The 16554-nt window shown below is 46.6% G+C and overlaps 1 protein-coding gene across 4 annotated transcripts in view; it reads right to left on the minus strand.

Annotated features, from left to right (window-relative positions):
• The window catches only part of DBF4B (DBF4B-CDC7 kinase regulatory subunit), a 29253-nt gene that overhangs the window by 9589 nt on the left and 3110 nt on the right, over nucleotides 1-16554 (minus strand). For 2 of the 4 annotated variants that reach the window (XM_066587911.1, XM_066587913.1), the window contains exons 3-8: nucleotides 6070-6203; nucleotides 3641-3775; nucleotides 2463-2516; nucleotides 2224-2284; nucleotides 1188-1243; nucleotides 673-709 (exon numbers count right to left, since the gene is read on the minus strand). In XM_066587911.1, coding sequence (XP_066444008.1) covers nucleotides 673-709; nucleotides 1188-1243; nucleotides 2224-2284; nucleotides 2463-2516; nucleotides 3641-3775; nucleotides 6070-6203 — 477 coding nt within the window. Of the gene's footprint in view, nucleotides 1-672; nucleotides 710-1187; nucleotides 1244-2223; nucleotides 2285-2462; nucleotides 2517-3640; nucleotides 3776-6069; nucleotides 6565-16554 lie in introns of those variants that run through there. The other 2 variants (XM_066587910.1, XM_066587914.1) reach the window with 2 other exon arrangements.

Here is a 16554-nt window from a genome sequence, read left to right on the forward strand (position 1 = left end):
ACCTCGTTATAGTGGAGGCGTGGGGAGCAGTCATTAGTGCTAGCGGTGTGTGTTATTAATAGAGGTCATCACACCCTGTAGTCACTCAGGGTGGCTGAGGCTTTATTGTGAATAACTACAAGGATAAGATTCTGCCTTTCGCTGGAGTTCCCCATTAACGGTTATTCCCATCTTAGACATTTATAGCAAGCATATGTATTAAGTGTCTGACGGGTGCGAGTCCCCACCTGCCGCTGACGGATGCATTCAGGCTACAGCTGAATGAAGTAAGGACCGGGATTACAGAAACAGCAAAACTCACAATGAAATGCCGTTTCCGAAACGCTCACTCACTTTTATAGGCGTTAGGGCTCCGACCCACTTGCGTTTTTTTAAAGCGATTGTCAACGGGACTTTCTAATGTTAAAAACACATCACAAGTTTGGACTTTGCAATTTTTTGTGCGTTGCGTTTTTGACATTAGAGAGTCCCATTGACAATCACGTTAAAACAATGCAGCGATATCGCAGCGTTAAAAAAAAAAAAAAAAAAAAAACGCAAGTGGGTGGGAGCCCTTATGGAAACAGAACACAACGAACTTAGCTGTTTGTAACTCATCATTCTAGTGTAATCCCTTTAAGATGGCAATATCCCTTTAAATGGAAAGGCAAATGGTACAGCAGCAGCTCTTACCTTTTATTGTCTGTGCCGCACCTACAGCTCCTTTTTCCTAAAATACATACAATAAATAAATACACAAGACGCTTAAGACCCTTTTACACGGACTGGCAGTCTGTTAGGTGACTGCACAAGCGCTGACGTCACCGCTAAGACTGTCAGCGCTCGTGCAGAGATTTCAAACTGGAAGTCCTGCTGATGGGAAGCACTAAGCAGGGAACTCTCCCACAAGGCGAGAAGCCAACGAGGTTTTTTTTAAGCTGACTGAAAAGTCAACTTGAACAAGTGAGCGATATTTTCGCTTCACACTAAATGATTTTCGCTCACTTTCGCTTGTTTGAACACAGTTTGAGTGATAGTGGTATGTAAAAGGGCTTTTAATTATGAGAACTACTAAAAGAATATCAGGAGCGGTAACTGCATCGGTCACTACATGTAGGCAGCAAACATCGATCTTTGTTGCATCCGTCGCTATAGCAGACCATTTAGAAAATAACAATCCATTGTAGCGTACAGCTCACATATCTTACCACTGAGGGCCTGTTCATTCGCCTTTTGGTCAAGCGCGCAAGATACTCCAGCACCTCTGGGAATAAGACTGGTTAAGAAACAAAACACAAAGGGCACACATACGAATCTTATGCTACATCTCTGCATTTTTTGTTTTTCGGAAGAAGCACATGGCGCCCTCTACAGGCTGTGAGGAGGTACTACGTTCACTTAAAAAAAGTAAAATAAATAATAACTTTGAATTTTGTGTTTCATTACTGTGTTTGGTTGAATAGTAACTACACTGTTTATAAACTCCTGATAGGTCATAGGGCACAAAAGTTTTCAAACTCAGTGAGGGTTCGGGGGCCGAGTCTCCCCGCCCATAGGTAAAACTAAAGGATAAAAACGCTCATTGAGTGTTGTGCCCATTTGGGTTTCATCAGCAAGCGGTAAACAGACGCCATAGACTTTCTCTGGAGCATGTAGATTGTTCTGAGCACAGCTGGAAACAACCAAACGGACAGAGAGGAGCGCTTCTACTCATTCATTTCTGCAGTCAGTGAATGACATCAGTAGTTTATAACTTGGCACAACACTTTATAAAGTTATTCCTCATGCACAGGAAAGGGAATAACTTTATGATCGATGGGGTCAACCACTGGAATCCCAAGAACAGGGATTCTAAAAGTCCCCGTGTGAATAAAGTGGTGACCGCATAGCCAGAATGCCCACTCAATTCAATTTAATTGGAGCGTCAGAAGCTGCTGAGTACAAGTGCTCAACAATCTCCGGTGTTCCCACTGAAACAAATGAAGTGGGGATTGCATGCACGACTCCGCTTCTAAAGGCCCTGGCAGTTGGACCCCCACGATCATAAAGTTACCTCCTATCGTGCAGACAAGGGATAACTTTCTAACCTGGCACAACCTTTCAATGCTATAGGCTTCCTTTAAATACCCTTACATTAAGCGTCATTGTATCATGCTAGTCTTATTCTAAAACTTTTGACCATTGACTGTAGTAAGAGTGTTACAAGTATGTAAAGACCAAAACGGATGTTGAGAAAAAGGATACCGTCCAGATGGAGGATACAAACTCCCCAAGACCGTGCGCTGGAAAGTACGCTACTGCACTCCTGGGAGGGGGAGAATAAGAACAGAAAAACTGTTTAGAAGGAGCATGGATGGAGCAAAGAAACAGAAGTAGCGCAAATTAGGTCATGGCACAGTGAAACCAAGATGGGGGCGATATATAAAAGCACAGAAGATTGAAGGAAATTGCAGAAGTAGAATCCTTATTGGGATTAATCATACCTGGCTTTGCACAACCTTCTTCAGCAGCTGCTTCCCCCGGCTGTATGGTGGTTTCTATGAGGCAGGGTAGAAAATAATGAGCAGGAGAACTGGCATCCATAACATGTCATGAAGCTGAAATGTGATGGTCGGATGCAGTCGTCCATAGGAACATGTAAAAAGGATGATCACAATACTACAGGGTTATTACAAATCTTCCTGATGTGACACCCCATAACTCACGTTTATTGACACTCAGATATAGAAAATTTGATATCAATGGAAACAGAAACTCCGTTTCATTTAGTAAAACTGTCTAAACCGTAAGACTTCCTTGTTGCCCAGAGCAACCAATCACAGCGCAACTTTAATTTCTCAATCTGCTGGGGTAAGATTAAGTTGCGCTGTAATTGGTTGCTATAGGCAACAAGGATGGTCTTCCTGTTAGATAGTTTTACTAAGTGAGGCACAAAAAGTTTTATTCTGCTGTAGTCGTCGCTAAGGGTGATAGCAGACAAAATGGCTGCAAACGAGGACAGTAGAGAGTTTTGTATCCTTGATTTTCACGTCTACCGGTCATATTAGTGTGCAACAGCCTTTTTGAACAAAGTTCGGTGAAGATCCCCCGCAGCGGGCGCAATAATTCGTGAGTGGCGCTCCAATTTTTTGGAAAAAGGTTGCATCTCTAAGTGAAAATCTGCCAGTCAACCAGTAAGCGTGGAAACAGCGGAGCGCGTCCGTGCAAGTTTCACATGAAGGCCTCTGAACTCCATCATCAAAGCAAGCAGAGAATTGGACGTCCCACCTACAGACGGTTTGGAAGATTCTGCGCAAACGTTTGCGATGTTATGCTCATCAACTGCAATGGTTACCAGCCCCGAAACCAAATGACAAAGTGCGGCAACATTCTTTCTGTAAGAGTATGCAAACAGAAAGCGATGGCTTCATGGAGTCTTTAGTGATGAAGCCGCCTTCCGACTTTCGGGCAACAAACATAATGTCAGAACCTGGGGGGGGGGGGGGGGGGGGGGGGTAAACCTACATGTAGCAGATGTACGGCTCCCCCAAGGTGAGTGTTTGGTGCTATAACCTGTATAAGCTGCTTGCATGAGATATCTTCCCAGTCATGTAACATTTAGATATTGTAAAAGCACAAAAAGCACAAGAGAGAAAGCTGTAGTGTGTGAACAAGGCCTGACCTCTATGTTCTCTGCAGCGGGATGCTGGGAGCCGTTCCCTTTTCTACCGTTAGGCTCTCCATTAGTGACATCTGCAGCTTTCCTGTTCCCGGTTACCACGTAGTTGACATCTCTGCTGAGGAAGCTCTCAATAACCTTTAAGGAGAGAACAGAGACAATGTGTTGAATATCCATTTTCTCCAGCTTAGGCCTTCCTCACGCGACCGTACGAGTCTTCATGCTGGCCGGCCAAAATATGTGTAAGGAGAAAAAAAAGCCACGAGCGAGTCCCCGATCTTAATTTGCGCTCTCTCGTCCATTCAGATGGGCGGCTGCGGCGTATGAGCGAAAATATACACTCCAGCGCCAAAATCCCTGAGGTCGGCAGAAATCCTCAGAATGACTTACAATGACCAAATAGAGCCAGCTGTAATTTTTCCCAGCGGTGGAGGCAGCTAACCTCCCTCCCCTTCCCTTATTTCCACAAGCTCCAATAGAAGCCTATGGGAGTTTCTAGCGCATCTCGGCAAAAGACAGGGCAAGACCTAACTTTCCCAGCGGCGTATAAAATTGGTCGCTGGTGTCCAATTTTTTCACGTGGCAAAAAAACCCCAAACCAAACCGGCTCATCTGAATGAATACATTGGAATCCAATGCTTCGGATGGTCGCGATTTTTTGCCCGATGTATACATACACTCGTGTGAATAAGGCCTTACAGGTATGATGTGTTTGGCATACATCAGTTTTTATAGCTAATGCAGACAACTTAAAAGCTGCGCTATTTTACAATTTCTATCTAGATCTTCATAAAGGAGAGTACATTTGAGCATACATTACATTTATTGTGTACTGATCCTGCATTATACTCCAGAGCTGCACTCACTATTCTGCTGCTGGAGTCACTGTGTACATACATTACTTATCCTGAGGTTATATCTATATTATTCTCCAGAGCTGCACTCACTATTCTGCTGGTGGAGTCGCTGTGTACATACATTACTTATCCTGAGGTTATATCTATATTATTCTCCAGAGCTGCACTCATTATTCTGCTGGTGGAGTCGCTGTGTACATACATTACTTATCCTGTGCTGATCCTGAGTTATATCCTATATTATATTCCAGAGCTTCACTCACTATTCTGCTGGTGGAATCACCTTATATACATATTACATTACTTATCCTGAGGTTAGATCTATATTATACTCCAGAGCTGCAATCACTATTCTGCTGGTAGAGTCACTGTGTACATACATTACTTATCCTGTGCTGATCCCGAGTTACATCCTGTATTATACTCGAGCTGCACTCACTATTCTGTTGGTGGAGTCACTGTGTACATACATTACTTACCCTGTACTGATCCTGAGTTATATCCTGTATTATACTCCAGAGCTGCACTCACTATTCTTATGGCTGTCATTGAAATCCATTTAGCGGTGTCTCATGAGGAGCTAGTTTACCAAGCCAGTGATAATTCGCCTTCTTCCCCCTCACACGATTACTATACAGTGCCTGGTGTAAACACCACATGTCCAAGAACAAGCAGGGCGTGCTGGATATAATCAGCTTTGAAGCCTGCAGAAATGTGAAAGCAGCTCTGGACAATACAGGCTGCAACTCCGGATTAATACAGTTTGTAACGTACTTACAATGTGCACAACCTTAATAGATTAAAAAAATATAAAATTAGATTTCTGTAAACATTCACTAAAATACAGTAAGTCCGAGAACTTGTCACATGCCATTACAAATGTGACACCGGCATCCATCATGCCGTACTTTGCACAATTGCAGTAGCTTCTAGGTAGCTGAAGACAAAGTGGCAGCCAGTATGGGGTTAAATCTGATGGTCACTTTTCGCAAAACCAGATATAAAGATCTGCCAATATATGCCAAGTAAAATCATTAAAGGGGTTGTGCCAAATTATACCACAGGATGGGGGATAACTATGATTGGTGGGGGTCCAACTGAGGGAAGGGGGAGAACAGATGTTGCCCGTGGAAGTTTATAGAGCAAAGTAGGAACAGAAACTCACAAGTGTGACTGCAGCTAAAAGTAAGTGAATTATAGCTACTGAAATCACATCTACACTGCTCAGTACTGCTGTATATAATGCCCTCCATTAATTATGTGTGTGTGCTGCAGAGAGTTAAAGCATTAGTTTTGCTCTGTGTACAGAATATGAAGACATCACAACAGCTTAGAGTCCCTCCACCAACTCAGGGACAACTGAAAATCAGAAATACATTCTGCAGAGGGGAAAATGGATGAGAGATACAGGATACGAGTCATAATAGTGAAATATAGTGTCATGCCTCATGTTCACATGGCCGCTTAGTCTGAAACAATAGGTATGCTTTCACCATCACCATTGGCATTCTCTGGATAAACCTTTTGCTACAGTACATGTAGATGACGGTTACTGGACAAAACCTCGTTACTTACCCCACCTCGGCGGACTATGGCTTTACTCAGAAGCTGGGTCTGCTTGTTGTGGGGGAGATCCATGTAGAATAACTTTCCCATGAAGGTGATGGTTTTCTTTTTGTCCAACATCACATTCCTTTCCAATTGTTGACCTTCACACAAACACAAGAGAGAGTGATGACTAGAGGTACCTGAAACTACCGGCAGATATGGAGCCATAAGACTCCCAAACCCCACCTATATACAGGTCTACTTATTTACATGCAGATGTCCTATATGATGCTAGACAATGAACCGGGAGCAGTAAATCTGTCAGAGCACCCGTGTGGCACCTTCTAAAAAGAGCCTGGAGAAAGCTGTGGAATGTCTTTGCAACATTTCCTACCCAGGCTCCACTTCAGGGTGAAAGGGGTTTTCCAGGGAGAATGCTACTGATGAGCTATCCTCAAGATAACTCATCAATAGCGGATCGGCTGGGGTCCGTCTCTCGGGACCCCGACCGATCAGCTGAGCGGGCGCATGCTGTCAGCACCGCAAATACACAGAGGTCGAAGCTGAAGCCTTGGGCTGACCTCTGTAGTGGCCAGTGCTTGTAACTGCAGACACGGCTCACGCGAGCTGTACCTGCAGTTACAAGCGCTGGCCACTATGAAGAGGTCGGTGTGGAGACGTCTGCTGCTTCAGCTCCGACCTTTGTGTATTTGTGACGCTGACAGCATGCACCCGCTCAGCTGATTGGTCAGGGTGACAGAGCCTAACCGATCAACTACTGATGACCTATCCTAAGAATAGGTCTTCAATCGTATTCTCCCTGGGAAAACCCCTTTAACCAATTTTAACAGGGACTTTGCGAAAACAGTGCAAAATCTCTTCAGAGGAGTGATCTATCCGCCTAATATTTAAGGTATGAGGCATTAGTAATTAGTAGGTAAAAGGTGTTTACAAGGACTTTAATAATAATGAAGTATTCTCAAGAAAGGCCAACTATAGTTGATTGGCAGGGAATTCGCTGCCGTTGTTGCCAGAGCCAGAAGCAGACAGCACTGTCCATAATGCAGTGTCCTGGGTTGGTATTGCACTACAGACAGAGCTGCCTGCTAATAGCCTTGCCGGTAATGAAAGCAGGCCTAGTGTACAGCCAAATGGAAGGGAGCCCGACTATTGGACCCCTGCAGATCAACTGTTGATAATCTGTCCCGAAGATGGGTCATCAATAATAAAGTCCCAGACAACCCCTTTACACTAGAAGCAAACCACAAAATGGCAAAAATTAAAACTGTTAAGAAAGTTAGAGAAAAAGAAAAAAAAAGTTTTGTAATATTTTGCTGTAAAACTTCCCATTAGAAGTTGCAGGCCTGAAGAGAGCGCTGATGACAAACACCCCCTTCCAATTCCCATCGGGTGGTGTTAGAGACCTTGTGTAGACTCTTATCACCAAAGCCAAGGCCCTTTTTCGTGGGCTGAGCGAGGCATTTAAAGGGGTGCCGCTCGTGGTGATCGGGCTAGGCAGAGTTTATCCCCAGCAAGAGACTCATCGCTGTTGGCAGCACATCTCCTGTTCACACGGGAAGATGCGCCGCCCATAAGCTTCTTGGTTGCACAAAAGATGCGATCAGCTGACAAACAAGCGTTTGCTCATTCATTGGGAGATCAGGTGCAGCTGCACATGGGCAATGAGTGTTTGTGCTCGTGAAAGGGTTAAGAGGATCTTGTTATTCAAAGGTTACTACACTTAACTCTGAAGCTCCCAGAAGCAGCATCTCCTTGTAGTGGGGCTTTAAGCGTTTCCTGGAGACCATATTTAGTCATTGTATCCGCATTCCTTTACTCTTATCAAAGTAGTATGTATTCATTTGTCAACACTAAAAGGCCCATTTACACGAAGCGATGATCGCTCAAACAACAGTTTGAGTGACAGCTTTCAGCGATCATTTTGCATAAACTATTGAGTAGCTACTCAATAGCTATTTAGCGTGCAAATTAAGCCTTTAGCTGAATGCAGTTAATAGTTGGAGGGCTCTTATCTGCTTTCAGCTCCTTTGTTCTCCAGCGGGAAACAATGCTATCAGCACTATGCGCAGAGAACTCCTGCTAAGACCACAGGACGATTTTTAGGTTGGCCTGAATTTAATGATCAGCTAGCAGTGCACGATGGCCGAGCATTTAGACGCAACGATTTTCGCTCAAACGATCATCGCTCCGTGTAAATGGGCCTTATGAGTCTGTAATGATTTTGTGATTGAACACTTTACCTTTTTTTGTGCTACTTTGCACTATTAATAAAGCTAACAGTGAATTGGTGCCTCAGAAATGGGACAGTGATGACTTTATACAGTTGATGCCACCTGTTAATTTAGACGTTAAATACCACGCTGCCGTGACGCAACAATGACGTAACCTTACGTCATGTGAATGGCACAAGATTAGAAGGCAGCCCGCGCCATCCATCAGCGGGAACTGGCTGTTACCCATATGTACGCTCGCTGTTGCAACTGGAGGCTGGCTAAGGACAGCGACCCTCGCGGTTAACCCGCTACATGCCTTAACCTATGTACAACGTGGCAGGTAATTGCGGGGCGTAAAGAGTTCACAGAGGGAGGGCGCTCCCTCTGTGACGTCATCAAACCCCCGCGATGTAATACAGATGTGCTGCTTTGTGTTTCAAAAGTCTTTATCGAAAGAAAATTTAGACTGTTGGCAACATTCCTGCCGCATGGATCCCACGCAGGGGCGAAGAGTGTAGAAAAACAGGAATAGAAAGCATCAGTTAGCATCTTGGCATAGAAAGAATCAGTTAGGGTGTCTGGCTTTACCGATGCCTATGATCGCTATTACAAGCAATAAGGCATTGCTGTACATTAGTCCTGCAATGCTTTATCATAGCTGCTACGGGTCAGGTCGCCTTCAGAGACATAAACAGTGGTTAAAAAAAAAACCCCAACACACACACTTTTTTACCGATTTCCCCCTATTTGTATGAAATAAATTAAATTTTAAGAAAAACCCTCCATATTTGGTATCATTGTGTCTGTAATGACCTGTACTATAATCTGAGCACACTATTAATTCTGCAAAGCAAAACAAAGGGGAGTAATTTCTTACCGAAAATTCCTTTTCCCGAGTCATCCTGACGGCAGACATGGAGGTTGCACCTTGACCTTGTAGGGACAGGAAGCAAGAGACTTCAAAAGGCTCCTCCTGCCTCCCATTCACCAGTGTCTTCTAAATTACTTACATGGACATGTCGTGGTTAACCAAGGAAGATTTTTATTGCTCCGAAACAAAATTAACATGGTTAGTTCTATGTGAACATAAACAATAAGAGGGTAGCTTACCCGGATTAAACAAAGGAAATATGCACGAATTTTCCGCATAAACAAAGAAAAATGTCCAATATAGGAGCCCCTGGGCTACTGGCTCGCGCCCACACAGACGTAGGTACCACCGTGTGAATTTTTCGGGAGGGAAATACGTGCCGTCAGGATGACTCGGGAAAAAGGAATTTTCGGTAAGAAATTACTCCCCTTTCCCGGCGTCATCCTGACGGCAGACATGGAGTATACCAAATTAACTCTTAGGGAGGGACCACTGCTTGCAGGACCTTTCTCCCGAAAGAGAGATCGGAGGAGAGGTCCGTATTCAGCCTGTAGTGTTTTGTGAAGGTATGCAGGTTGGACCATGTGGCTGCCTTACAGATTTGATCCGGCGTCGCCATGGCCCTCTCTGCCCAGGAGCAGGATACTGCCCTGGTTGAATGGGCCTTGAGTCCTTCAGGAATAGCACTGTTGCCGGAAGAGTAGGCCTGCTGGATGGTGGATTTTATCCAGCGGCTAATGGATCTTCTAGAAGCCGCTCTTCCTCTGCCCGGCCCCTGGAATTGGACAAAAAGACAATCAGCCTTCCTGAAAGATGAGGTCTGCTCTAGGTAGCATAAAATGGCCCTCCTTACATCCAGGCTATGGTAGTCTCTTTCCCTATCATTCTGGGGATTTTGGCAGAAGGAGGGAAGAATAATTTCTTGCTGCCTATGGAATTTTGAGGCTACCTTGGGGAGAAAGAAGGGGTCTGTTTTTAATATGACCCTATCATCCTGGACTAGTAGGTAGGGTGTTTTGCAGGATAGGGCCTGGAGTTCACTTACGCGTCTCGCTGTAGTAATAGCTACCAGAAATACCGTTTTAAATGTGAGGAACCTAATTGGTACCTGATCAATAGGCTCAAAGGGGCTTTTGCACAGACTTTGGAGGACTAAGTTTAGGTCCCATGGGGGGACCGTACTACGGCTAATTGGTCTAATTCTTTCCGCCGCTTTTAAAAACCTGCGGATCAATCTATGTTCCGCCAGGGGTTCATCTAGAATGGCCGAGAACGCTGATACCTGTACCCTCAGGGTTCCCGGTCTCAGGTTTCTGTCTAGACCATCCTGGAGGAAATCCAAAATCTCTGCCACCGAAGTATCGAGATTGGAGACTTCCAGCCCTCTCCAGGAGGAGAATCTTTTCCAGATCTTATTATAGATCGCTGAAGTCACGGGCTTTCGGGACTGGCGTAATGTCGCGATGACTCTGGAGGATAAACCTTGCCTTATTAGCGTCTGTTCCTCAATATCCAGACCGCTAGGTTCAGCCTTTCTGAGTTGGGGCACGAAACTGGGCCCTGCACTAGAAGGTCCTTCCTGGATGGCAGGCGGATTGGCTCCGTGATGGCGAGCTTTAGAAGTACCGGAAACCATGCCCTTTTTTCCCAGTGTGGGGCGATCAGGATCAGTGTAATGTTGCTCTGCTGAACCTTCCGAAGAACTCTCGGGATCAGGGGTATGGGTGGGAAGGCATAAGCCAGACTGAAGTCCCACCTCTGGGAGAAGGCGTCTAACCCCTCGGCCCTGTCCCTTGGATCTAGGGAAAAGTAGGCTGGGCATTTTGAGTTCTTGCTGGTCGCGAACAAGTCCACCTGTGGACTGCCCCAGGTTTCCGTAATATGATGAAACTCCTCTTGGTTCAGGGACCATTCCCCGGGGTCCAGGCGTCTTCGACTTAGGAAGTCGGCTGTCTGGTTCTGGGACCCTTTGAGATGGACCGCTGTTAGGGATTGTACTGTGGTCTCGGCCCATCGGAAGATCCGCGCTGTTAGTCTCAGCAGGTGAAGGTTTCTGGTGCCTCCCTGGTGGCGAATAAGTGAAACTGCAGTCATATTATCACAGAAGATTTTTACATGTTTCTTCTTTAAGATGTCTTGGGTTCTGTGAAGTGCTTCCCAGATGGCCCTAAGTTCTCTGAAGTTCGATGACTGGGCACGCAACGTCGGCCCCCATTCGCCCTGGAGTAGGCACTGCCCTACTTGCGCTCCCCAGCCAGACTGGCTTGCATCTGTTACTACGGGGATGAAGGGTTCTGCCACCCATGGGGACTCTGCTTCAAGGATGTCAGATGACCGCCACCAGCGGAGGGACCTTAAGACAGCTGGAGACATGGGCATTCTCCTGTCCAGAGAGGTGGATGCCCCATCCCAGTTACCCAGGATGGATCTCTGTAGTGTCCTAGAGTGCGCCTGGGCCCAAGGGATAATGCCGATACAGGAGGTCATGAGGCCCAGGAGCCTCATTGCATCCCTAATTACGATTTGCCTTCTCTGGCCGCCCTCCTGCGCTGCCAGTCTAAGACTCTCCTGTCTGGGTGGGGGTAAAGACAAAGTCTGTGACACTGAGTCTATCTGTACCCCCAGGAAGGTCTTCCGCGTCTCGGGGAGAAGGCTAGATTTGGGGAAGTTGACTATCCACCCCAAACTCTGGAAAAGGGAGATGACTCTGCTGGTATCGTCCCTGAGGACCCTGGGTGAGGAAGCAACCACTAGGAAGTCGTCCAGGTACGGGATGATATTTATACCCGCCAGATGGAGATGAGCCACCATCTCTGCCACTATTTTAGAAAATATTCTGGGAGCCGTGGAAATGCCAAAGGGTAGGCACCGGAACTGAAAGTGACGCACCCTGTTCCCTATCTTGATGGCGAACCTTAAATATTGGTGATGCTCCGGCAGGACTGGGACGTGATAGTACGCGTCCTTTAGGTCGACGGTACTCATGAAGTCCCCCCTTTTGATCAGCGTTACCGCTGACCTGACGGTCTCCATTTTAAATCTTTTGTAGGCAATAAATTTATTCAGGCCCTTCAGGTTAAGAATCATCCTGAAATTACCATTTGGCTTTCTGATCAGGAAGAGAGGCGAGTAGAATCCCTGGCGCTGCTCTACTGTGGGGACCCGGACTATCGCCCCCATTTGCAGCAGCTTCGAGATTTCGTCTTTAAAGATATCCTGCAGGGTTGGGGATTGTGTGTGGGGGGGGGGGGGGGGGGGTCGGGTGAAGAACTCTATTCTGTACCCCTGAGCTATGAGTTGCAAGACCCACGGGTTGTCTGTAACCCCCTGCCATTCTCGGGAAAATTTCAGTAGTCTGCCCCCCACCTGGCACTCTTCTATGGGGGTAGGGGTTGTTTTAGTCTTACCCCTGCCGCCTTTGGGGTAGGACCAGCGTCCCGTCTTCCCTTTGCCCCGATATGGCCTGAAGGATGGCTGGCGCTTGTGAGAGAACCCAGTCCTCGCTTGGTCCGGAAAGCTGTGGGTTTTATCCGTAGCTCTTTTAAGGATCTCCTCTAGGTCTGCGCCAAAGATGTACCGGCCATGGAAGGGAATATTACATAGCCTCCCTTTAGATGCCGTGTCTGCCTTCCACGTCTTCAGCCAGACTGCCCGCCTGGCCATATTAGATAATGCGGCACTCCTAGCCGCCAGTCTCATGGATTCGGCAGATGCGTCTGCCAGGAAGCCCGTCGCCGATTTCAATAGAGGCATGCATTCCAGTAATGCGTCTCTAGGGGCCTTCTGTTTTATCTGGTCATCGAGTTCCCCTAACCAGAGGAACATTGACCTGGCCACGGACGTTGCTGCAATGTTGGACTCCAGCGTATAGGCCGTTGTTTGCCAGGCCCGTTTCATCAGGGCATCTACCCTGTTGTCCATTGGATCTTTAAGGTGGGAGGAGTCCTCAAACGGTAGGGCTGTCTTTTTAGCCATTCTGGCCACTTGCGCATCCACCTTGGGGACATCCTCGTAGATGTTCACATCCTCTTCCGCAAACCGGAGTCTTTCTTTGTACTCACGGGATAGATAGAGGTGTCTATCTGCTGAGGCCCATTCATCCGTGATTACTTTTTTTAAGGTATCGTTTACGGGAAACATGATGCGGTTTCTCGGTCTGAGCCCACCGAACATGTCGTCCTGTACGGACCTAGGCTCAATCACATCCTCCAGCTTCATAGTGTCCCTGACCGCTTTGATCAGGTCGTCCAGCTCTGCTGATGAGAAATAGTATTTTCTATTCTCATCTCTGGAGTCCGGGGGACAGTCAAAGAGTTCGCCGTCTGACAGGTCGCCCAGGGATTGCTCAGACTCTGAGCTCGTCAGCGGCATGTGGCTCGCCCTCTTAGTGGCTCTTTTTTCCCGCTGTGCTGGGGGGAGACTAGAGATTGATGCCCGGACCTCTTCACGGACCAGGGATCTAATATCCTCCCTGAAGGCGGCCTGTTCATCCGTCAGGATTTTTGCGGTACAATCGGGACATAGCGGCTTTTTATATGTCTCGTCAAGTTTTTTGAGACACAGGGCGCATTTCCTGCATCTTTTTTTAAGGTCTTGTTTAGACCGGGTAGATTCCCTGTCCTGCAAAAATACATGCATGCACATAAGGGAAATAAACCGCCATCCAATGCTAAATCCCCAGCATATCACCCCTGCAATTTGTCACACTTACGGTTTGCAGGGCTTCCATCTCTGGTTCCTTAGTAGTCATCATGCTAGGTAGCGATAGACAGGACCAGCCAGACAGATAAATCCTTCCCTGAAGGTGTGCTGTCAGTGGAAGCTTGCCGGGGGGGGGGTTTTCTATTTTTAAATCTCCCGCCATTTCCGGGTTCTCCGACGGCGTCTGACGTCACCGCGTCACGCTGCGTCTTTTGGCTCCGCCCCCCGACGGTGCATCATTGGCTCCGCCCCCTGCCGCCGCGCGGGGACGCGCCGGCATGCCTGGGGGAGAGAGGCATCTGAGCCTGTGGCCCGCCGCTCTCCCCTGCCGAGAAAACGCTGCACGGAGCCGAAAGGAGGAAGGAGGGGACTCAGGGACCTGTGGTCCGCCGCTCCGACCATTGCGGTGGTGATCCCCGGGCGGTCAGACCTGTGGCCCGCCGTGCTCCCGGACCGCGCTGACCCTCCGGAGGGGAGGTAAACGGGGAAGCAGCCCTGTGGACCGTCAGCCCCGCTTGTCAGCCAGATTCCGTTGGAAAGGTGAGGGGAAGCGGCCCTGTGGACCGTCAATCCCGGTGTTATCCTGTAGCTCCCTGGAGGGAGCACCTCTTGCATGTCCCTGTAGGGACAGGAAGCACTGGTGAATGCGAGGCAGGAGGAGCCTTTTGAAGTCTCTTGCTTCCTGTCCCTACAAGGTCAAGGTGCAACCTCCATGTCTGCCGTCAGGATGACACCGGGAAAATAAGCATTTTGCTTCCTTTATTTTTTTGTTTTACCTCCCAAAAAGCAATAGAAGTGATCAAAAAAGCCATATGTATCCTGTCACAGCAGAGTGGACTGGGAGAGAGAGGGGTGGGATACCCATCGGTCCTGCCTCTGTCCCCGATTGCTCACGGATCGACTTCCCAGCGCACTTGCCGCTACCATTCATCCCAGCAGGGCCTCGATCGATCACTCTAGCGAGATTGCAAGCTTGGAGTCATTCGAATACAGGCTGATTTGTATCCAGCTTTCCCGGGCTTCTGCATGCATGCAGACCAAAAGCACAAATCACGACCTGATCCGTTCTAATGCACTCCAATGCTCTACAATGCTCACGCTGCCACCACCAGCTATTAAGGGAACCTGGGACCCAGACAATGAATTATGAACACAATCTTCGGAGTTATGATTAGTTTTAAAATGGATAAGGCCTAACTAATAAATTGTAGATTTATTCTAGGGGAAAAAAAAAAAAAAAGGGGACTAGCAGTGCAGATATATATACTAAAGTATACAGAAAAGGATGTTACATGGAGTATAAGGGACTACAGCAAGACGATTTTTAAAATAAATAGGAGAAAAAAAAAAAAGATAGATACCGGATTTAGGATACACGGCCCAAGGTTCCAATACATGCAAAGTCACTGAAGCGAATAGGATACCCTCACGCTGAGGGCGTATCTCTGAAGTCCTTAGTTTTAACATTTTCCCACAACACACCTCCTCCCACCCTCTCTGAGGTCATTCAGAGAGAGGCAGGTTAAGTGTGTATGGACTTGTGGAAAAGCAGAATTTCCTAGTTCAGGCATATTTCCGCAAGAGGTCCTCTGGTCGGGAAGACATGCCAGCCACATTTCTGGTCATGATTTTATCTATTCATTGATATCAAGCATGAAGTGTGAAATATAACCAGGTCTGGGGAAATTTAGTTTGAGGGTGTTCTGGGGCCCGCACTGAAACGTGTGTGGTTGCGTTTTATTCAGCTGTGCCGCCCTATACTGAAAATATATTTCATATTGGGCTACGACCCTCACACAACTAATAATTCTTATTAAAAGATCTTCCTTTATCTGAATTTTTTTGCTCCGGTGTGTTTACAAGCAGGCCTCTGCTAGGTGAGTGATTTTTCTAAGACTTCATTAACAAGTACATGGCCACACAACCCAGCATCTTCACTTTAATACTACCCAACAAACAAATACAGGTAGGAGAAGAAAGGGGAGAGCTCCCTGGGAGCTCTTGTCCAGGGAAGGCGAGACAATGGCCTGTTCTAAATGTAAACAATAGGCAGGGAATTCTATACAGTGGATAAAAAAAAAAATTGGATACTGAATATAGGTCTAAAGGCCCGTTTAGACAACGATTATAAAAAAAAAAAAAATTATATATATAGTTTTACAGTACATTATATGCACCAAAAATGGTACCAATAAAAACTATAGTTCGCCATTCTAAAAACAAGCCCTCATATGGCCATATGGGCGAAAAAAAATAAAAGTGGAAGTTAATATCCCCCAAAAATCGGTGCGTACTTATGCCCAAAATAGGCCAAGTCCTTATGGGGTTAAAGAGTTTAAGCACAAAACTTTATTAAAACTACTTCAATGTGAAAAGTATCCCTTAAAGGGGTTTTGTCATTTAAAAAAAAAAAATTCTATCCTTACCTATTCCTCCACAGGCACACTCCTTACCACATTCTCTCACTGATCTTAACCAGTTATGGTCAGTGACGGTCACGTCCCTGTGATGTAGCGTTCGCTGGCTAGGAAGGAATGCTAATTTATTGCAGAGACAGTGCGCATGAGCAGTCTCTTCAATAGCTCAGCACTCCCTGCCAGACTGTGATTTAGTGACGTAACATACATTGTCGGGCAGAAAGGAGACTTTCTGTGAACGTACGCAACATCACAGGAAGGAGAAGCATCAGCCAGCTGTAGATGAAGT

The sequence above is a fragment of the Eleutherodactylus coqui genome, chromosome 13 (assembly GCF_035609145.1).
Source record: "Eleutherodactylus coqui strain aEleCoq1 chromosome 13, aEleCoq1.hap1, whole genome shotgun sequence".
Lineage (NCBI taxonomy): Eukaryota > Metazoa > Chordata > Amphibia > Anura > Eleutherodactylidae > Eleutherodactylus > Eleutherodactylus coqui.